Source organism: Apostichopus japonicus, chromosome 11, assembly GCF_037975245.1.
Source record: "Apostichopus japonicus isolate 1M-3 chromosome 11, ASM3797524v1, whole genome shotgun sequence".
Lineage (NCBI taxonomy): Eukaryota > Metazoa > Echinodermata > Holothuroidea > Aspidochirotida > Stichopodidae > Apostichopus > Apostichopus japonicus.
In genome coordinates this window covers 3,674,208-3,698,134 of record NC_092571.1, presented here as the reverse complement: position 1 = coordinate 3,698,134, position 23,927 = coordinate 3,674,208, and the positions used below count along the sequence as shown (strand labels likewise).

General features: G+C 38.0%; 1 protein-coding gene and 1 long non-coding RNA gene across 2 annotated transcripts; one reads left to right on the top strand and one right to left on the bottom strand.

The window, feature by feature from the left end:
• Positions 1 to 4,355: 4,355 nt before the first annotated feature.
• On the bottom strand, positions 4,356 to 20,121 carry LOC139975794 (sulfoquinovosidase-like). Its single transcript, XM_071983975.1, has 6 exons — positions 19,675 to 20,121; positions 11,315 to 11,503; positions 10,710 to 10,914; positions 10,254 to 10,435; positions 7,511 to 8,738; positions 4,356 to 5,068 (listed from the first exon to the last, which is right to left on the bottom strand). The coding sequence occupies exons 1-6, from the start codon at positions 19,678 to 19,680 to the stop codon at positions 4,938 to 4,940; spliced, it is 1,941 nt and encodes a 646-aa protein (XP_071840076.1). The 5' UTR covers positions 19,681 to 20,121; the 3' UTR covers positions 4,356 to 4,937.
• Positions 12,554 to 16,261, top strand: LOC139975804 (uncharacterized). The gene is made up of 3 exons (XR_011795890.1): positions 12,554 to 12,831; positions 13,627 to 13,841; positions 15,467 to 16,261. It is a non-coding gene; the product is annotated as an uncharacterized lncRNA (long non-coding RNA).
• Positions 20,122 to 23,927: the final 3,806 nt, after the last annotated feature.

Sequence of the window (23,927 nt, the reverse complement as noted above, 5' to 3'; positions counted from 1 at the left end):
TGGTTGCAAGCATGCCGGACGCAGAGAGTGTCTCGCAGTCTTGCCAAAGGCAAGGATTCACGCACGCCACCTAGTACGTTTCTGGTCGATTTGACCGACCCTCTGCGCATCCTCCCGGGTTCTTTTGCGACAACAAGGGAGACATGGTACGAGATCCTAGGCCACAAAAAGCACCATGCCACAGCCAGAGGTATTATCGCCTCAGGCCTGTCTTGAACCCTAGCCACGATTTACACGACCGACGAGGAATGAGTCTTTCGTCACCCTCTTAACAGCATCGGCCATCACATCAGCTAGTAAATTATATGGTTGAATTAATATATCAAGACTTCAGCGTCGACTACTGAAAGAGAATTTGAAATTTTAAACGTGTATAACCAACCATCGATGGAGTCGAACTCAGTTCATCAGGTTACCAGTCCACTGCTCTACCCTCTGAGCCATTTGACAAGTTAACTTTAAACGAGCTTAAATTGGTATTAATGGTTGGATACAATCTATTGGTAACAGTAAATGACACTGCCTTCAACGAAATCTTCATCCTGTTTTACTCTCATTAGAGCAACGGATCTGAATATCTTATTAACAAGAAGCTCACGCTTCAATGTCTTTGTTTACATTGTAGCAAGCAGTAAGAATGTCGCTTCCTTTCAAAACGTAATGTACAATAGGCTATGCCCCGATATTATCAATGACTTCGAAGCAAGCAGTAAAAGAAAAACGGATTCCGTGAAATCTTCTTATTCACAAAAGGTTGCATAAGATTATGCTCGCAAGAGAGGTCTTGCTGTAAGTTGTCTCCCTATACCACTATATTCTATGCAGACGATCATGAACTGGGATTAAGCCTGAAATTTCAACAAACAATACCTATTCACATTTCAAGACCTTTTTAAATGAGGAAGGGACAATACTAATTAGGTCAAACACGTTAACTATAAACATGTGACTAATCTTATTTAGGGATCTGAATGGCTGGAAATAGCACAGTATTTCGAAACCTGAAATAGGATTCATATGGTTTTGAGTTTATGCAAGTAAATTTGGGAAACACGGAGATCGGGAATTCTTCAACTACAAGACTTGTTTAGTCCGCAGTGACTTGATGTGTTTATTGATCCTCTGAAACTGCGGCATTTGCGTGTTTGCACCCCCCCCCCTTGTGTTCCACACACATGTAGAAGTGTGTATTTAGTTTAATACAAAATATTAGAATCATCTTTATAAATATCAAAGTTTGATCTATAATCAGCCAACTTGATCATCTTGTTCTTTGAAAGACTGAATGTTAATGAGGAAGGGACGGTGACGAGGACGGGGTTTGGATGTTTTTATAGCTTTCATATGTGCAATTCATTTTGTCAACACTCTGACATGGTCGACCCTATCAGCAGCTAAAATCTCTATAAAGTCTATAAAGTTATAGGAGGCAATAGCATCCCTTTCAAAGTCATAGCTACTCTCTCTTCACCGCAGCCCCCTCCCCCTCCCCCCTCCTTTTGCCGATACGTTATTGAACATGAAAATTGTATCTTAGATCTATATAACAAAGAAATAAACGAACGGAATATAAATTAAGTTTCCTCCTCCTATCGATTTGAAAGAGGTATTTGAGTCGCTTCTCATAGATTCCGTTGACATCATCACTGCTGTTTGAAAAACTAATGTTGCGACACGATATTATGTACGTTGCACCCTATTGGTTGTTTGGTTGTTGAGTGCTACTAATATTTCTATAAATATCTCTGTTCCAAACGGCCATGTTTCTGCACATACCTCCAAATTAATGATAGCGTCGTAACATCACTTCAGTTTTCTGTTATTTCTGTTAAAGCAAGTCCATAATTGTTTTAGGACTTATAATAACTCAACCAAAGAACATTCTCATCCAAAAATCTCTGATACAAATAAACACACTGACCTACCATGCATGGAAGCACACAGCATCATCTCCCCACTGTTGGTGGCGGTGATGTGTGTGTGTTTATGAGGGAGGGGATGTCTCTGCTCTGCCGGCTGAAGCGATATTAAATGATTGGTGTTGCAGGACGAAGGTTTGATGGAGGCTGGAGGTGTGGGTAGATGGGTAGGGGCGGATGGGGGCGTGAGAAAGAGGGAAAAGCAAATCCCTCTCGGGGTTATAAAATGCTGTGCGGCGTGCTGTAAAGACGGAGAGGACTTTGGAATGTCCTAGTGATGATGTTATAGTTGTTGGACACTTCCAGCTCAATGAATGGCTGGCAACATTATTGCTTAGCGGTATTGCGGTTTTCAATAATTTTACCAAACCCATCGAAGATGACTAATAATGAGATAGTAATCGATCGAAGTAAGACATACTTTTTCAATTATTTTCATCATGTGAAGGTCAACAAGGTGAATGAAAATGGAAATTGATTCGATCCTCAACTCCATTCGGTCGCCCGAGAACTCCCCCAAACACCAGTTAGGCCCGTAGAGAGCCAATTCGGACCCCCCTGCTATATCACATGTCATCCTTTATGACTTTATCAGTCACTTGGCGGTGTTCCCCTCACAAACACACACACACACACATACATATATGTAAAGTATGTGAGGTAACCAAGCTCAAGTGTATTTCATGTACAGAGAGATACTTTTTAAGAAAAGTCACCCAGGAAAGAACTTGGGCACGAAAACCAAACTACCGACCGACTTATCCGCTCTCAACCCCAGTCCCATTGCATCGGGACTGTGACTGTGTTATCATCGTCGGGTATGTATCACCATTCCCCTCGAAAGGGAACAGATAACAAAAAAAAAAGATATGCTGGTCATGCAAGTATCTGATTTAATTGTCGTTGTTTTGAGTTGACGGGATTTTAAAATATAACAGACATAAACAAATTGCAAATTACTGAAGACAACATAGCAGTGACTTTGAGTTTCTTGTTAAGTTATAATTGTATAACTTGATGGCTTGAGACACGAATCCCAAACAACTTGGTCCGCTCTCAACCCCCAGTCCCCTTAATTTGGAACTGTAACGATGTGGTCATAACGACGCTACATTAAGTGAGTATCACAAGTTCCTTGGAAAAGGGAATAGATACTACACATGATCAGGTCAAAGGTTGGTGAGCGATCTATCGTGTACTGTTTGCACACGATCTTAGCCAAAAGGCCGAGAAGCGTGATAGAATAATCTAACCGAGTTTCGGATAACCGTATTGAGGTAATCAGTTCACTATGGAACGCCAAATGGTACACAAATGATGTGGTAACGTGATTTTATATCATGATTACAATCATTATGTTATTATATCATAATAATATTAATTATATCATAATTATAATATAAATTTATATGTTAATTTGCAAAAAATACTCTAAGTTTTCATGATTATAATAATATTTTACATGGTGATCACGTTAAAGTCCGCGATAATATTAGGAAGATACACGATGATAATAATAATCATATACACGATGCTATAAAAACTGCTAACGATATCCATATGAACACGCATATTATTCATGCGGTGGACATCACGACTCACAAGTTATAGCTGATTGTTATGTTTTCACTGTTGTCGAGTGTTGTTTGTGTGTGTGACGCGCTTACCCGTATAACCAATAACAACTTATTATATAGTAGTGCTTATTATCCGGTCCACGGCCGGAACAGAATACAATGGGCACACAGTTGTGCTGACAGCAATCTAGAGGGAATTCTTTACCCTCTAAAAATAATACAAATGTTCAAAATCTCATACATATGCCAACGCATATGAAGACGCAGCGCTTTTCATCGTATGCAGTTTAGATTATCATCGTGTACGGTACTTTCTTATTACAGTCGTGTAATTTCTTATTATAGACATAGTTTCTTATAATTACCATGTACTTTTGTTATAATAACCGTGTAGACTACATTGCAGCTATTTATTATCGTGTAGTTTCTTATTATCATCGTGTATCTTCTATATATATTATCGTGTTATATCAGTAAATTGTCGTATAAAATGACTATGTAATCATATATACAATTACATTATCATTATCAGTTGTGGTCCGTTCGCGTTAGTGCCTTACAGCCTCATGTGAAGTTATTTGATTGAGAATTCTCACCTCATTGAAGAAGACAAAAGGTTCCTTAATGTAATCTGAAATGTGGAAACGTTTTCATGTCGTAATCTCAAAACATTCTATCAGGTCGTTATCACTGGGACAATTTTAAAAGTGAAATATTGCTGAACTGTGTCAAAAGTCTTTCCCTCGCTACTCCGATCAACCCGCCCAGTACAATTTATTCGCAGAAATTTGTGCGGAGAAAATTGAACTAGACAAAGACACAGAAGATGGGGAAAGATTAAACGTATATCTAACAGTCGATTACTTCACGAAGTTTGAGCTTGAGTGTATTCGATTGGTATGCGAATGGTCCATAACAGTTCAAAGTAGGCAGGTGTCATATGTAGATAAGTATATACTCAATATGTTGATCAAGACACTCGATACGTAGTATAATTTACTCAATACGTAGACAAAGACACCCCAATAAGTAGTTTAGTATTCTCAATACGTAGAACAAGACACCCCAATAAGTACTTTAATATTCTCAATACGAAGGCCTAGACACCCGATGATTTTCATTGCAATCATTATCAAATTTCACCAAGCGTTTTACTGCCTCCACTACGTAGCTATTTCTATACACTGAGATGATTGATTGTCCATTTTAACACTTCCTCAATGTCTGTGAAAAAGTAATAGAATCAGAATCTCCAGGAATGTCTTTTTGGCAACTTCTAGCAATTTCAGTTGGCTAAAAAATTGGTCACAATACTGATGACGATTAAAGTTCATGGGTCTGTTGTGAGTTTTGTTTAAAAGGTTAAAAAAGCTTACACATGACGAAACATCTACTTTACGACAACAGAAAATAATAGTCCCTGTAGAGTAAGTAAAGTTGTTCATGGAGTCCAAATTTTTCCCACTAGGAAAATTGTAACTAATAGTACAAACTCCGAAGGCATTGAAGCTATTGACGCCGTTGATGTGGGGACTGGGTCCATAGTAGTAGTCGGCAGAATAGCAGGAGTGTCTATAAAAGAAGATTAAAAACAGTTAAAACGATAACTAGAGAATGTTGGGAGTTGAAATCATGGTCCATAAATCTTTATAGGTCTACTCAACGAGCGTTTTATTTATAGGCAATGTAAATAAGATTTTGATAAGACGAGACAATGGTTTTGCAGTATTCTTACAAGATCTAATATGAAACAAACAAAGGCATAGTTTCTCAGTTTATATGGTAAAGCTCTTCGGGGAGAAAATATTTGCAAAGAGATCCTCTTCTGGGTATTTAATTGCTCATACATACATAAGCAGTACATGACAATTCTGAATAAAAGCGTCTGAACTTGATGTTATTCTTTCCCGTACTCTGCCAATGAGAGTGTTTGGAGTACGGATTAAATTTACGCTTGACAACGTTATCGTAAGTCTCGATAGCACGAAAAAAGCCAGTGTACAAATATAACTTTAATTTGTTACACTACTTAATGCAAGAACACGTTTGTTGAATACGTCAACAATTTTGCCTCTACTGCAATCAGTTTGGCTTATTCATATGATTGGTTAATACTTTCATAGCAGATACATGTAAACAGGCTATGTCTATTACCTAGTACACAATAACGGTCGTACAGCACTAATCACCGAATTTGGCATCTTGTTGTCTGAAACGAACTACTAAAATAGCGTTCAAACGGAAAATTCAAAGGGATGTTGGTAATTGTGTAACATGTTGTGTAACATGTTACTTTAGAATATAGTACTTACTGCAAGTTTTTAACCCGTGTGTTAGTTGTTTTACAATTTCCATGATAACGCGTAAAGCAATTAATCATCCGTTTATCTTTCGGAGACACTGTAAAGCTAAGCTACTCCTTGAAGTTTGAACTTAGCAATTTACCGTCGGTCAAAGTGCTCTTGAGATGTTGATTTTAGTACTGAGAGCAGCTTCGATATATTTGTTACATTTGTCTCACGTATGGCTATTCGATTGCGAGGCTCGCTAATTGTCTGAACAATTTCAAAACCATCATTACATGTATACAATACAATAAACTAAAGCTTAAAGTCTCAATGTGGGTTTGCTGATGAATTTCGGAAAACAACCTTCCGAGGCAGATTCATTGTTTCTTATTCTAAATGCAATCTGACCGGGTAGGTTTAATGGAGAAAAGCTGTCGCAAAATTTATTTTCTGTTGCCCTTTTGGCGCAAACGATTTACCGTCAAATCACTGCGACCGTCCATATCAGTATGTTAATTACAAAAATGTAACCTGCTAAACTCGTATCGTCCACTTTTTATACCCAATATCATGGAGGGAACGTCTGAAAACACCTGTTTATTCCTTCAATGGAAGGAAATGACAAAATTTCGCAAGCTTTATGGGTAAGACTGAAAGAAAGATACTATTAAAATATGGACCTAACACAGGCTAGCACACAGTTCACCGTCGTGAACAAAACAGAGAGATTTGATTGGCGCATGGACTGTTGGGCAGGCTTGCAAAGTTTGATTGAAGTTTGTAGCATCTACGGACTCGTTAAAAAATCTGGCGAATTTTTATTCAGCCCAAAATGTTAAACGACAGATAACTCAATAAAAATAATAATAATTAATAGAAAATTGCATAGAAAGTGTTATTTTCACTGAGCTTTAAGGCCGAGTAAGCTAGAAAGGTCGAAGTTAAAATTTGGCAACACACATTGAGAGTCTAAAATGAGTACATATCCTAGAAGATCCTGGGCCGATTTGAAAGTGGCAAACCGTTCCTTTAGGAAGACATACACCCATCGTCATCAACGTTAAACTGATTAGCATGATAACTGAAATTCCTCAAACTAGCTCTTTCGCTTTATGTTAATAATAAGAATTTCGGCAACAAACAAAGGATTTCTCGTGGCCACCAATGAAATGACTAAAGTTGTTATATTTGTCTTTTCTTATTCATTTGATAGAAGTTGTTTTTGCATTTTTCAGTCAACCAGTTGTTCTTGGGTTGATAAAGGTTCCAGCATGACATTATGACATCATCTTGTGCCCTCTGAAACCCTATGATTGCCCCCACCCCACCTCCTCCCATCAAGTGTTTCTGGTATACAATCCAAATAGGAAGTTGGTGTTTCTTTCCTGGAAGTGTTCTCGGAGGCCCATTGACGTTGTGTTCACTTCGGGCCTCCTTGACTTCGAGGGCCCGATGCCAATAATGATATAGTTTAACTTGTTGTGCTTTTCATTAATCACTACTTTAATAGAAGTTGCGGTTGCATTTTTCAGTCAGATAAAGTATTTAAGTTTACATAATAATGACAATTATTTTATTAAGAACAAAAAAAATGATATATATTTCACTGCCTTTTGATGCATCACAAGTTTAATGAAGGCAATCCTAGCATATATGAGGACTGCGATGCAGTCATATCCCCGTGGGGCTTGACAGTTGAGAACAAAAATAAGGAAAATTGACTTACTAGCTGCAACGTTTTGAAAGAATTGCGCATACGTCGAGTCTTTTCGATAAAAGACAGGAATAGTTCTCAATGGAGCATCGACAGTAACATATTCGCCCCCATCATCATAAGCCGTACCATCCCAAAGATAGACCCAGTCATCGGGCGGAAGGTAAAGGGTCCATCTATCACCAGTCTCTGAGGAAGGTAAATAAACCGGTGCTACGAGAACATCCTTCCCCAGTAAATATTGATATTTCATTGAATCATCGAATGACAGAGGGTCATTATCGTAATGAAAGAAAAGAGGTCGTTGTGCTGGATAACCTAATGTATACACCTCTTCCAATACACTTTGCGTATAGTTCCTCATTAGGATATAGATCTCGGTTGCGCGTCCCAGCATCTTCATACTGTGTACACTGGAATAATACTGCCAATTTTCGTCAGGGCGGTTTCCTTCGTGACTTCTCATCATTGGTGTAAAGGCTGCTAGCTCCGCATATCTTAAGAGAAGTTCTTCCGTTCTTATAACACCATATAAAGACGTGTATCCACCAATGTCAAAATGATTCAGTCCATAGCCTGACATCCCCAAAGATAATGTACCCGTTATAACTGAGGCCAAGCCATCTGCTGTGCTAAAGTCGACCAATTGGTCCCCTGACCAAGTCATAACACTGTAGTTTTGAGACCCAGTAAACCCAGCACGCATCCAGAACACTATATCACCTAGTCTGCCCGCCTCTTCCACTGCCTCACGGTTCGCCTTTGCCCAGAGAACAGGCCAAAGGTTGTGCATTTCTTCCCCGGAGACGCCGTTGTCAAAGACTGCATCCGGAGGAAGGTACTCCCCAAAGTCAGCCATCCAACCGTCGAAGCCAAATTCGATCATGTTGGTTTTTATTTTGGCCTTATACCAATCAAATGCTTCGGGGCTCGTAAGATCAACGATTCCACAGAAGAACTCACCATAATCAATCAAATAAGTTTGGCCTGAACTATTTCGAATCAAATATCCCAAATCTTCTGCCTCGACGAACATGTTACCCTCACGATTCAGATTCGGGTTCATGTAAGCAAACAAGCGTATATTCTCCTCCTCTTTCAACCGAATGATCTCCGTGTCCAGATCAGGATACTGCTCGGGGTCCCATTGCCAATTCCAAAATAGCCGTCGGCCGAACGAGGTTGTGATCCTACCTGCATAGTCCTGGATCCAAAGCCCGGCGACTTTCATTCCCTCGTTCTGAAGGGAAAAAATGATGATCATGATGAAGAAAAGCTTACCTAACAGTGGACCTGTATGTTCAGTGTTATTGTTAGGCGCCACAACATGTGGTGGCACCTACACTATAGACTTGTAATCCCAGCAGAACAAATAATTGTTGGATGCTGAGGTTCCGTCGCGGCTACGGTGCATATTAATATGTTACATAATTATTCAGCTTGATCTTACAAACGTCAGAAAGTCGTTGTCCCGAACACACTTGCAATTTTGAGCTGCAAGTTTAAGTGATCGCGTTGAATACTTATATAAACATATAGGAGAATGTAGAAATCAGCATGTTTATATAAGGCTACTGCGGGAGAACAAACAAAGAATACTAGGAGGTCCTGTATAGAACACCTACCTGGATCAGAAATCAACTGTTGAATCATGCTAAGAACTATACCAATATTCAATGCAAAGACATTCATATATCAATGACAGGAATTTTTGCCAAAGAACATCAAACTTGAGGAGTATACATAACAGTAGGCCTATGCTATTACTGTCACTGTTATGATGAGCTGCCCTCAACAATTAATATGTTCCGTTTTCTTCCAATGCACTTGGCATACCCAATGACAAGTTTATTTATTTACTTTGTGTTATTCCTGTGGCTGTCGATAATCCTAATGAGGTGAAGGTGGAAGCGGGAAGCAGTCCCCAAGTTAAAATATTGTTCCCGTACACATTTAGTATCACATTGATACTTTGGTAAGTGGACTTACCTAAACCTACGATCAAGAGATAGATCGAATATTTTAATACAATAGATTATCGGTACTCCCAAAGCGATCACTTCTTTTATTTTGATAATTCAGCGCTTTCGAGAAATGATATTCTTTTCTTGTCTGAGAGTTTCATTCTTGGCGCTTTGTTCTTGTAAAGTATCACACTATTTAGTTCGCTAACTTGTGTAAGAAACGTATTTGACGTTATTTCCCGACCTGATGCACGCTCACATCCGTTGAACCCTAACTAAGAGACACAGGACAATGCAATCATGAAGTTGATCGCATTATGCACACTATTATAGCAATGACCCAGGGGCATCCATGAGGAATGAGCCACCGCCCACCAGTTCACCACACGTCAGATTCGATGCTCAGAATCCATAAAGTTAGCATGGGTTATGGACCTGATGTTAACAACATAGCTTAATCGATCTCCGCTGAAAAGCTTCGACAACTGTAGATCTATTTTCATACTTCTGAATATGTTTGCGACCCACCGAAAATGTTGACGACCAACTTTTGGTTCTCGTAGAAGACTCGGTGATGTCATATCTTCTGTGTGAAGGAACATTAAATCTTTGATATATCCTCAATGATATAAGATTTTTCTTAACTGTTTGGAGAAGAGGTTCACATTGATTCATGATGATGCTTGGGTTTGTCTCCTTTCAGGTTTTTTCTTCCGGCTAACTCTTATAAATTGAAATCTGTACTATGCAACTTCATCACGCAAAGATATAAGTGATGAATGTTACCTTACCTGAGCTTGCTCAAGATACCCTAGCATTGCTTCTGTACCGCCTTGAACTCCCAAGATGACGCCGTTATACAACCAGTCAGGCAGCTTGGGCTGACGACCAAGGAGCCCAGTCAACTTGGTTAAGAGATCTGGAAATGTAGTTGCCGTTCCAATCACGAGCTGCCCAGGGAATATCTCTGAGTCTAAAAGAGATATACCCAACGTGTAAATAAATTATAAAGTGTTAGATGGGGTAGGGTTACTTTTCTATCAAAAAGTGACCTGGAAGACTTGGAGAGGTGGTAACTGTCTGGAAAGAATATTGTTAATAGGGAAATAATATATTTCCATTCTGTGCGTGTGCTGATGTATATATCTTTTGCCAACAACATCACCTTGCCCTGCTGCTATAGGAAACTTGTATCATGCATATTCTTGTCAGAAGGAGCTTTTTCATATGTTCCATTAAAACTATACCTGGTGCATTCCAAATTTCAACCTCGTGGAAACCGTCGTTCCTGAAATCGAGTTGCCCGTTAGTAGAGCTTGTAAAGTGAGCAAAGTATTTCCTGGACGACACAAAGGTTGGTTGAACCCAATAGGTTGAGTAATAGTCTCCCCCAGACCCACTGTCTTGATCCGCTAAGAAGGTCGTGTATGTGCTCTTGTTTCTACCAACTCCCTGAAAAGGTATGAAGTAATATAATATGTATTGGTCCAAACTAGTAAACTAACCTTACAGTTTAGAATAGGTTTGAAATATTGAAAAGGTTGGAATGAGAGGAAAACAAAACTTATCTTCAGATAATCATTATACCAGCAAATCAATGCAATTTGCACTGTTTATTTGGTAATTTTTGAGGTGTTTGTTTGGCATCTTAATGAAACAGCCAAACAGGGGACAAACGGATCAGAATTGTGTCTCGAAAACGATACTTAGGAACTGAATGCAAAGCTCACTAGGATGTTTAGAATATGATCATTTCTCTCACCTTTTAGCCAAAACAAAATTCCCCTTACTATCATTTTAATCCACGATGATGCATGTTTTTGTTTGTAATGAAAAATTTTAAAATTTGCACCTGTTCCTGTAGCCAAAGTGGATAATTCCTCCCGTTTAGATCAAAGTATGAAAATTGTTCACCACCGCCATAAACATGTTCGTCACTTCCGGTTGACATGATTCGGAACCAGAAGCGGTTGAAGTTACTCGAGGCTTGTGTAACGGTTATATACGTCAAACCGCCAGCGTCTGTGATTAAAACAGTCACCTGTAAGAGAATAAGACAGCTGATACCGTATTCCAAAAATAGATGCATAATTTATGCATATACAACAAGTGGGGGCCTATGAATTTCCAGGGTTTGAATCATACCATACTACTGATGTTGGGGAGTAGTGTACAGTAGCTGGTATAATGTCAGCACCTGATTGACACTTGGCTAAATGAAGTTAAGGTAATAATGTAACTTAAAAACGTGTGAGCTGTGGGTAATTGAGGTGTTGAACATTGAAAAAATAAACTAGTCAATATTGCCACGGACTAACGTTAAATTAGTTTGTAACGTTAGTCAATGCACACGAACTAGCAAAAATCTTCGTTTCATCGCTGCTTCTTAGTCAGTTTACACTGACTAAGGAAAATATAATCGCAGCTTAGTCGGTGGCGACGGACTAAGGTATTTTAACCCATGGACTAAGAACGATACGGACACCCGATTTACGCATAATCGTAGCTTAGTCGGTGTCGACGGACTAATGTATTTTAACCCAATTCGATTCACTTCAATTTGGAAACCGAGAGGCAACGGCAGCTTGCTGGACTTTGCATAGTTTCATACGATCACTCTAAGCAACTTCCAACCGTAAATCACCCAAGAAGGTCTTTAGAAGAATGGAGGTATTAACTGCCATCATCGGCCTACCTGTTATTCCTTTAACTTGAAGGTAAAATTAAAGTTAATTGTTAGGCCACTGGCACTAGTACTCATGTATTATGGTTAGTGTAACGCTACCGTTGTCACGCTGGCGTTTCGCAATACACAAGTGCAATGACAGTGAGTAGCCTATAGGCTTCTACTGGGTACTGCAGTGCATTCTCAACACTAAAGTGTGCATTCTAAACACCAATTAAAAATGTGTTATGTGTGTATTGGGCTAGACTGAACAGTGGCACATAATCTTCTAATTTATTCCCAAACAAATGCTGGAACTATAAGTCTCAATAGTTTATTTGAAGTCTACACTCATTTGGTAAAGATTTCCTGTAATATCCCATGTGAATCTAAATGGGTAGGCTTTGTGATATTGAATAAGCAAGGCTAGATCTTCAAACGTACAGTCACAGTAGGCTGAACAAATTATGTTGGCTAGTCAACGGTATTATATGTTGCGAGCAGTCAGGATGCACGCTTCAGTTCTATTTAACCTTTTCATTTATCATTTTTTAGTATTTAATTTCCGGTCACGCTCAGGAAACAATTGCGACATTCCTTCACGGTCGACTTGTTTACTGTAAGAAGTATTAACCGTTTTTTCTCAGGAAAGCTTGATAGTCTGAAGTTATTATAACATGTGCTTTTAGTATACTGCCAAAAGAGTAAGTTGTTGTATTTGTATTGATATTTTATGTAGAAGTAACGGAAAATTTAGTATGTTTATTTTGGTCTATAATTGCACGTTTTTTTTCTGTCCAATGTAGTGCAGGGTTCACTTGCGCGAATTCAAATTATTCTGTTTATGTATATGTATATGCATCGATTCGTAGATTATGATGTTTTTGACATTTATTTGTAATTCAAGCATATCTGTTTAGTAGCAAAGTTTAAAGGTTAAGATTAATTAGTTTTCTCTTTTTGATCCTAGATTGAATGAAACTCATTGAAGTAAATAATAGATCAGATGATACAGTTTAACGCAGTTGCTAAAACTCTGGGTATTCTCTAGTCTTCGCCGGTCCATTATATACTTTAGTACTACTAGTAAGACTAAATCAAAACGACCGAAAGACAAACTTAGTGTAACAAAGTATTGATTCTCCTCTAGCCTAGGTCTAAACAGGCTTGTTATGTGAGCAAGCAAAATAACAACTAAAAACGATTAGGCCTATAAATAAGTTTGCTCAGTGCATTCTGTTTCTAAAATTTTATATTTTTAAAGATCATAAAAACAAACAAAGATTTAGCCCATGTTTTATTATCTCTGTATTCTGGGCATTTGATTCTGGTTGCAATGGTGATGACACTCTCGTTCAAATTTTCAGCTTTATACAGTCTGCTTCAAACTTTGGGATTGTTTTTTGAGACTATAGTGGAAGCAAATCTCACATAACTTTGTGGTGACAACTTTATTTATTTTTTCAAATGATGAATACTTTGCTGTTTCTTTTTTCCAGCAGGAATTGAAAAGCCAAATATCTAAGTCAAGGGTGAGGTTTCCTGTGATGTACGACACCAGTGTGGAGGCAACAACAGAAGAGGAGAACTGTGTTATATATGGCTTAAAGACATGTTTTAAGATGATATATTGGTACCCTTCGCAGAACAAAAGAGTTTATCCAAGAGTCCAAAAAGCAAAGGAACAAGTACCATAGAGAAAAAAGATGGAAGAGTGAGTTTAACTATTGTACCCAACTGTTTAATGATATTAAAGATACTTTTCATAACCTGTTTTAAAAAAAAAAACAGTCTAGTATATCATTTACGTGCAAGCTTCATAAGTTTGGTCAAATTTTCACTGATCTGTAGAGCGGGAGTCCAGAGGGTTTGGTTAGCTGGGAAGGTAACCAATTGCCTGGTACATCACAATGTTCACAATGCATTCCTGTATATGAAACCAGACGACTGGCAAACCGACTGTGGTGGATGTGGCTGGGAGAGCAATTTTAAAGTCACCTAACAGCTAACCTAGATCAGTTTTCATGGTAACCACATCAAAGTAAGAACAATGTGTCAGGTATGGCCCCAAGAGCAACAAATGGCCATCGCCAGTAATTATTGGTGGTGGGGTACCCCTGCCAGTGATCAACAATTGACCCCTCACGGCTGACCTAGGTCAGCTCATGAGGTAACCACTTGAAACCTACTGGAAAATGTTGGTTAGGACTTCAGATACAAGGGATGGGCATTGCCAGTAATTTTTATTGGTGGGGTACCCCTGCCAGTAGACCCCAAATATGCCCATCCCCTCATTGACCTAGGTGAGCTCATGATTTGACCAGTTGAAACCTACAGGAAAATGATAGGTATCACTTCATATGTAAGGACGGGCATTTCCAGTATTTTATATTAGTGGGCCACCACTGCCAGAGTCTGCCCATCCCTTACATATAGAATCCTGTCAATCATTTTCCAGTAGTTTTCAACTGGTTAAATCATGAGCTGACCTAGATCAATGAGGGGGGGGGGGGCATTTTGGGGGTCTACTGGCAGGGGTACCCCACTAATATAAAATTCTGGAAATGCCCATCCCTTACATATGAAGTGATACCATTTTCCAGTAGTTTTCAACTGATTACATCATGAGCTCATCTAGGTCAATGGGGGATGGGCATTTTGGGGGTCTACTGGCAGGGGTACCCCACCAATAAAAATTACTGGCAATGCCCATCAGTTGTATCTGAAGTCCTAACCAACATTTTCCAGTAGGTTTCAAGTGGTTTCCTCATGAGCTGACCTAGGTCAGCCTTGAGGGGTCAATTATAGATCACTGGCAGGGGTACCCCACCACCAATAATTACTGGCAATGGCCATTTGTTGCTCTTGGGGCCATACCTGACACATTGTACTTACTTTGATGTGTTACCATGAAAACTGATCTAGGTTAGCTATCAGGTGACTTTAAAATTGCTCTCCCAGCCACACCCACCACAGTCGGTTTGCCAGTCGTCTGGTTTCATATACAGGAAGGCACTGTGAACATTGTGATGTACAAGGCAATTGGTTACCTTCCCAGCTAACCAAACCCTCTGGGCTCCCGGTCTATTGGGATCATTATTAACATGATTAACATAATTATTAAGCTTTGAAAAATAACTTGGTGTTATGCTGTGCAAAGCTAATAATTATTTGGTAAAGCTGCTATTCCTGGCTTATAATTTGAGGGACCTAGATTTAAATGTATACTTCCCAATATGTTATAAAATTTTAATGTAAATGTATGTTTATGATAATGTGAGTTATCATGTGCTATATCTGTATCTGTGCTTACACGTATATCATATTTTCTGTTCACAGGTCAATTATGGTGCAGATTTTGGCTTCCTGAAGACAAGTGGGAGGCCATTTGTAGTTAGGAGAAACACTCTTTGTTCGTGAAGACTTAACTGGTGTCGATTTGGGGTACCACTATAAAACGAAAGTCATGAGGAACCCTTGCCCAAGATTCAACTTTGCATTATTGTGCAGTGCTATACTTTTGCGATTCATGTTTGATCCATTAACTTGTCTTAACTTTGTTGGAATAAAATCATATTTTCAGATTTTTGTTTACAGTGATTTCTTCCCTATCTGTCGAAAGTCAGCCTTTGTAGACATCAGAAGTTTTATCAGAAATAAATACTGCCAACGTACACATTATTTGTGTTTCTTCTGCTCTCTTTTCTTTCAGTGATGCTAGTCAGTGAAACTAGTCGGGTTTAATTCTTTCAGTGATTCTAGTCAGTGCAACTAGTCAGTCGATACCGACTAAGAAAGGTTAGTCGGGAGAGGCACCATCCTGACTAATGTAAAACCTGCTATAAACTAGTCGGTGGCTCATATAAATTAGTCGGTAAAGACCGACTAATGTCACCAACTAATGTAACTGACTAATATACATTTACCGACTAAGAAATTGTTGATCGACTAAGTTGACGGACTAAGATGACCCACTAAGAAATCCAACTGACTAAGGAATAAATTAGTCGGTATAGCAACTGACTAAGGCTATGTTAGTCGGGAGAGGCACCAAATGGACTAACGTTATGTTAGTCGGTGAACCAATTTAAGTTTTCAGTGAAGGATGCAGAAGCATGTGTATATGACGTGACCTATAACGTCATACATCACGTGAGGGTTATAAAATTATGTTGTTTAACCAAGATGAATACTCGATGGTAAAATAAGTTGAATCAATTGTAGGAATAAACAGCACGTCCACGTGCACGATTCCAATGATAACTCCGATCTGATAAACCTGGGCGATCACGTCAAATTCGTCCTAGATCGCTGATGGAGATTACTATGATGTTATTTACTGATCATTGGCTGAAATACGCACATCCCTAAAAGCTTTACTATTAATTAGCGCATTGTTTCAAGTAACCAATTATAAAAAGAAGCAAAGAAAAGTATGCTTCGCCTACCTGCGTGCTTGTATAGTTCGAACACATGCGTTCTAAAATCTACAAACAAAAACGTAAACTTTCTCCTTATCATCGAGCTCGAGAGCGTGAAATATGTCGAATATCGATATAGTTGCTATAAGAGATTAATAATTAAGGGGAATTTAATATATTCCATACTATTAGATGAAATTATACTTTATAACCGTATATGAAGTTAATATTGAACCGTTATGTTCATTGTCTAAAATGGCTCACTTACTCTAGCTGATAATAAATAAACAGTAAATTTATCGAAAATGACGTCATTCCTCGATCCGATGTTTGTTCATTGTCATTGGATATGTTAAAGTCTTCATCTGAATCTCCGATTCAACTCATTGACATGTTCGCGACTGGATTCAAGTGAATATAGCTGTAATCATTGTGTTATTTTAATGGTTAACATTTCCGCAAGTCCGAGTTTCGTCACCTTCAGTATTACTCGAGCTATGACTCGTTACAAAACAGGCACAACATTATAATTACGCGGGAGTAGGGGGGGCATCGAAGTCTGATGGGCCCTTGGGGATAGTTATGTCAACGGACCCCAAGTTTTGCCCTTTCCGTATATAATTATCTTTTGAGAATGGAAATGCACTATATACTTATTACATTTGCCCATTCCCGTCCATTTTCAATGTTTTCCTGGGCCACTGATTGACCTCGGGTTGTAGCCTCCCTTGCCAGGCATGCAGGCAAGGGGCCACCGATTAAAATAGAAGGGTCTGGCTGACTTGCTCAGTCACTAGAACCTATAGCCTGGTGGTTTATATTCTACTATAAATGACAAGACAACAAACATGTGAACGCCATGCGCATGCTCTTCTCTACACTGATTACCTAATTAACATAATAATGGGAAATTAAATATCATGACTTCAAATGTCGAATAATGATATCATTTATAATTATTTATGCCATTCAAACCAGTTTATACTACTTTAAAGCTGTTCTCTATCGATGTAGCACAGGCAAGAGTCGCCATTTTGTTATAAAGCCTTGCGCTATTATAGCTCAGTTCTGTAACCTCCATGAATGTATATTTTCATTATATTTGTTACAAGATATATCTGTCTGTCGAAAACCGCCAAACATATTATTTTGCAATTATGGCATTTTTGCAAAGATTGACTGGAGGTTTATTTTAAATCAAGAACGTTAAACATTGGCAATTGATAGAGTCCTCCAATGATAGTGAGAAAATGCACCTCGCTTTCACATTTGCGTGGTGTAATCATGTCACCAAGTATAAAAGTTATAATTATGGACGAAAGATTTGTCGGTTTTACCGAGAGAGATTAAAGTTGACATTGGGCAGTGCAGAATGATATGCGAGTTTTAGCTCAAGGAGCGTGCGAAAAATTCACATGATCTGTTTTTACAACTCGGCCGTTTTCATCGAGGATTATGAAAACTTCCGACAACGCTGATAATGGTGGATAAGGTATGAAAGGCTGCATTGAGCTATAAAAACTGTTTGCTTTTTTGTGAGGTTTCAAAGTTCATTGTATTTCTCGGCGATTACTAAGATTTCTGTTGACACTATAGCAGCAAGTTCACAGTACAGACAGTATAGTCGTTAAAGTGGCTTGCGAAAGATAAAACAATGCATCTGTCTCAAAACTCTTATAAAGTATATAGTTATCTAAAATCACTTAAAAACTATCATGAGTGGCATTGCTATAACCACGCTGAAAGTGCAATATAACTTACATATATTGTTATATTGCTTGTGCGTGAAATACAACATACTATAAATTATAAATTATAAAAAATAATATACTGGAAAGGAAATTAGCGAATGCTGCGGGCTTTCATTTTCTGTTGGCTTAGCAGATAGCATCAGCGGTGTATGCTATTTAATTAACGCTATAAATGAAATCCGTAATTCTTATTTCCACCCGGTAGAATAGGTCTTTATTTCATCGAGGGATTGAGCTGATGAGAATATATGTATGTGCACCACGGGTGCTTGCATTGTTTCTTACACATTCTTTGCCTACAGTTGCACCCCAGTTGAAGTTTCTGTAATGTAAGCGATCATGCCCTCGTATACAAAGTCATTAAATTATCCTAAACCTATAACACTCTAAACATAATTGCTAACAGAACAATAAAAACAATGTGTTCAACATTAATTCACACATTGTTCTAAACGTTAGATATGGCCATAGTTTTAGAATGTTGTGAAACCATTTTATTGTCTTTTTGTTCAGTTTCCTATCAGTATTGCGTTATTTCTAATATCATGATAATGACGGGAATTTAAACAACGAAAAGCTATCTGATTGAATTGATCAAGGATCGCTTACTTCCAGACAAGAGTTGATTTACAACCAATGTCATTACTAAGAGATTGCAATATAACATAAAATAACAACACACATAACATAACAGGTTAAAGGGCCAAGAAGGGCACACCCTGGTGGAAATTCCAGTTGAACTTTTGAACTGGGTTCAACTGGAATTTTCTATACGGAAATTGGCCCAAATTTGAACTTTTTCCAACTGGTTCAACTATGTTTTACTGGGTTCAACTATGCTTACTGGGTCCAACTATGTTTTACTGGGTTCAACTATGTTTTACTGGGTCCAACTGGTTCAACTATGTTTTACTGGGTCAACTATATTTTACTGGGTTCAACTATGTTTTACTGGGTCCACTATGTTTTACTGGGTTCAACTGGGTCAACTATATTTTGCTAGGTTAAACTGGGTGAACTATGTTTTACTGCTTATATTTTTAAGTAGTTTGAACTGGGTTTCTCAACTGGTGTTATCTACACTTATATAACAGTAACACCACACTATAAGAAGTTTTTTAACAGTAGATTTTTTAACTTTTTTTTTCATTTTTTAACAGTACATCTATACTGTATGTGAGGGTGTTAGCCACTGAAAATAAATGTTTGTTCTTGATCAGAGAACTCTGGGTTTGGTGTGATGACCTAACACAGAACAAGACACATAAAAAATGGAGAAATCAACTGGATTGGATCAAAAGAAATAATAATTATGAATAACAAACAGTTTACAGCTGATCTGGGCCCCGTCAAAGAATTAAATGAAACAACTTACAGTCATGAGGTGTGCACCCAAAATGTAAAGAAATACATTTAATTTAAAAGTCTGTTCTGGTGAGTTGGCCTGCTGGTGACATTGAAGTATTCTACGACCTCAGATCTTCCACGACATCAGATATTCTACGACATCAGTATAGTTGAACCCAATAAATGGTATTATGAATGTCCGATCCCATCAAAAAAAGTATCCTTTAATTTATATGTGTTCCAGGGTATCCTTTCAGTAAAATAATGTCAATATCCTTTGTAGTAAAATAATGTCCTTTATAAGTGATGGTGTCCTGGAATATCCTTTATTGTAAAATAATATCCTTTATAGTAAATAGTATCCTTTATAATAAATAGTGTCCCAGACTGTCAGTTGAATATCACAACTTCCATAAAATAATTAGGACTACAGTAAACTGAACTATGTAAATTAAGGTTTAAAAGAAACTATCCAGCCATTAAACTATATTTCTCTTCTTTTACAACTGCCTTGCTCAGATTCTCATAGCCAACTGCCAAATCCCTTTACCCTCACTTAACTCCTTTGTTCCTAAAATATAAACACACAGACCCCATTTCCTGTGAGGGCTAATTTCCAGGAAGAACAAGATAGTTGCCTAGCAACCCAGAAGAGAGACAGAACTTTGTTATTAAATCAACCCTTATGCTGCCACAAGACAACATACAAATATACTGTACAAATGTATAGCCCTCTGTACAGTGAGCACTGCACTAATAAATAAGTAAAACTATGGTACAAAACAAAACTTTATGTAAGAGCTGACCATCTTACACTGTACAAATGAAGCCTCACTTTAAATTAGATTGATAGTTTAATCATATCTTCATAATGTTCAGTGTAGGGCATCCTCACATTTGTAGCATATACGTGTATGCTTTGAACTTCACTAGGCTAATGACTTTTGCAAAGTATGTTATTATGCCAGCAATAGGACACTTCATGTTTGAAGCAACAATCAAGGCAATTGCGTAAATTTTGAAAATTGCTATAATGTTTGCTAGTTGACGATAACTTTCCTAAAATCATGCGGCTAAATATAGGTGTTAACTTGAGTACAACTAGGTAAGGCCCCTATAAGCTAGGCAACTATAACGTTAGGATATGTCTAACGTTAGCAATTGTACCATGTGGTATACCTAGTAGGGAACCGGTTTGTTAGGCCTAGCCTATACTATAGTCCTAGGTCGATATATATAAAGTTTCTGTTCAATTCAAATATTTATGATAAAGAGCACGTTTACAATCAACTATAATGTTACAAGTATGTGTCAATAATATAAAGATACTGCAAGATCACAAAAGAGGGAACTTAGCCGCGGTAATAATTTAAAATTGTTGGCAAAATCGGTTACAAATGCGATTATTCTGCGAAGCTTCTGTTGGCGTATGTGGTTTGCGGATTCGGAATTTATAAATTTAGCGCTAACGCAAGGGACAAATGTCAAAGTTCAAATTTAGTCGGATCATACTATTTTGCACTAGGAAGGCATTTTGCCTACCAATTGTTCAAATCGACGAACAAAGTATAACATATTTTTTTCAAATTTATTATATGGTAAATATTTCGTATTTTTAATCATTGCGGTACAAAAACGTAATCGTTTAATCATAACTGTGATAAATATGACAAAGATTTATTGTACACCCCTCATAAGTTGGCTAATTTAGCATTTTCAATTTATCACGATACGGTTACTGCTTACGAACTTACATTATAATATTCTTGATAATTACGCCTAAAATAAAAGCAGTCAACATAGTCCAAACCCAGTTGGGCCAGTGGGAAACCTAGTTCAACCCCAACTGGGCAAGCTCACCAGTAAACATAGTTCAAACACAGTTGGGCTTGTGCAAACCAGTGAAACCCAGTTTAAACCCCAGCTGGGTCAGTTCACCAGCCAATAATCCAAACCCAGTTGGGCCAGTGCAAAACCAGTTGAAACCCAGTTCAATCCCAACAGGGCAAGTTCACCAGTCAACATAGTTCAAACCCAGTTGGGCTAGTGCAAAAACCAGTGAAACATAGTTGAAGCCCAACTGGATCAGTTCAAACATAGTTCAAACTCAGTTGGGTCTGAACAAACCCAGTTGAACATTGTGTAAACCCAGTTGAACCTAGCTCATGTTCAGCATAGCCCAGTTGGAACCCAGTAAGACCCAGTTAAATACAGTTAAAAACCAGTTAGACATAGTAGGCCCTAGTAGAACCTAGTTGATTTTTTAACTGGGTTCTACTGGAATTTCTACCAGGGCATACCCCATGGAACGCCAAGCATAGAAACCTCGGCACAGGGATAAACAAAAACATAAAATATTTATATAAAATAAAAAGTAACATCATTAAATATTTATGTAATAACATAAAAATAAAATGTATACTTCTATATATCAAACAAATCATAAGATATATATTATTGTTGACAAAGATTGTTCGCCGGTGGATTTGTTTTGAGAACAAGCTTGCATAAGTCTGTTGAACAAGTTTTGGCTGTCTTATATCATATTCCAACATGTTACGTGTTTATTGGCCAGATCAGTTGCTTGTGTTTCATACAACGGTGAAACACATTTGGCTGTTGTCATGCCCTTTAGTAGATTTGTAAATTACACCTATTAATAATTCAGTGTCCTTTCTACTCTAAGATTGAAAGCCTGTAGGTTGGGTATGGAGTCACAGGGGTCACATCGTTCTACTTTCAGTCCAGCCACAGTTGTCTCAGTTGTTTGTGATAGTTTGTTTTAGCAGGTTGTTCACTTGTGAATCTAGTTTTAGGTATTGATGGCAACACTGTACGTGTTATTCCCCTATAAAATATAGCCGTTTAGTTAGATAATGCTATGTTTCGTACTATTAAAACTCGATATACATTGAAACTTAGCAAACTAATCCCTAGAAATAGTTGTTGAAGTCAGGACAGCAGGACTGGGGGCGTAGTTTGGAAATAATTGCCTGAGTAATGGTAGCATTAACAGAGAGAAGAGGAAAGGGACAGAGAGGATAAATGTTAGGACTTGATTGATTTTCTTATCACAATGGATTGAGAGTACTTGGAGTTTTTTCTATTGTGTTTACTTCTATTTAAGGTGCTTATGGGGATGGTATAAATGAACTCAGCTGGGAAGTACAGAGTATCGTTGATGAAGTTCGCGCCCAAGGAATCGAACACAACACACTTATCGTGTTCATGTCCGACAACGGTCCACAGCTGGAGTATTGCATCGAAGGAGGCGATCCGGGAATCTTTCGAGGTAATTAGTTACTTGATATTTATGTATGTGTGAGTGTATGAGTGTAAGTACGTGTGTATGGGTGTATGTATGTATGTATGTAGGAAGGTAATTTTAGATCCTCCTGCAAGCAGGAACTCGCGAAGAAGCCTCATTGGCTTATCAAGGCCGCAGGCTGGCCAAAGTCAGTCTCTTAGATTCATTAATTAACGTCCATGATTATGAATTGTCAATTGTCAACAAACTCTGTTCCTGGACGACATACATTGATCTTGGAGTGACTTGAACTCGGAACTAATCCAAGCATAATACCGATGATGAAAACTTCAAAAACACATTATTGTAGTGGTTTATACATAACATGAAGAAAGAGAAGAATTAACCCTTGTATCATTAAGTGACCCCCCCCCCACCCGCAATCCCTTGTACACGCCACTGTTCAATAGGTAGTTTCAATAAAGGATAGTCCGCTGCAATGTCAAACATCGCGACAAAACTCTTCCCCAAAACAAGCGGCCTCGTTTCTTTTCATTCCATTTATATTATTCTTATTCATTACTTAACCTGTCAGACTGCAGTGTTATAACTTTCCGCTCCAATCTGTAATTTATTGCTAAGGCAAATAAATGTTACGTTTATGGTAGGCCATATGGGAAATAATTGCTGATTTAATGTCCGTATGAACTAAAAATATTACCGGTAATAATTCTATTTAATACCGGCAATAATTCACAGCCAATCACCATGTAGCTACATATGATGGTATTCAATATAATTAATACTGGCATTAAATAGAATTAATACCGGCATTACATATAATTAATACCGGCATTATATATAATTAATACCGGCATTAAATATAATTAATACCGGCATTAAATATAATTAATACCGGCATCAAATAGACCAATCACATTAGCGAATTTTGAAGCTGTTATCATGCTCTGAGCTAATGTAATCCATCTTGCTGTGGCGTGAAAGCAGCGCAGTTATTTCTGCTGTATAAAGCA

Coding starts and splice junctions, on each gene's coding strand:
- LOC139975794 (XM_071983975.1), bottom strand. Junction 10,436..10,709: donor TGAAATTTGGAATGCACCAG/GTATAGTTTTAA, acceptor TATCTCTTTTAG/ACTCAGAGATATTCCCTGGG. Junction 8,739..10,253: donor GGTATCTTGAGCAAGCTCAG/GTAAGGTAACAT, acceptor TTTTCCCTTCAG/AACGAGGGAATGAAAGTCGC.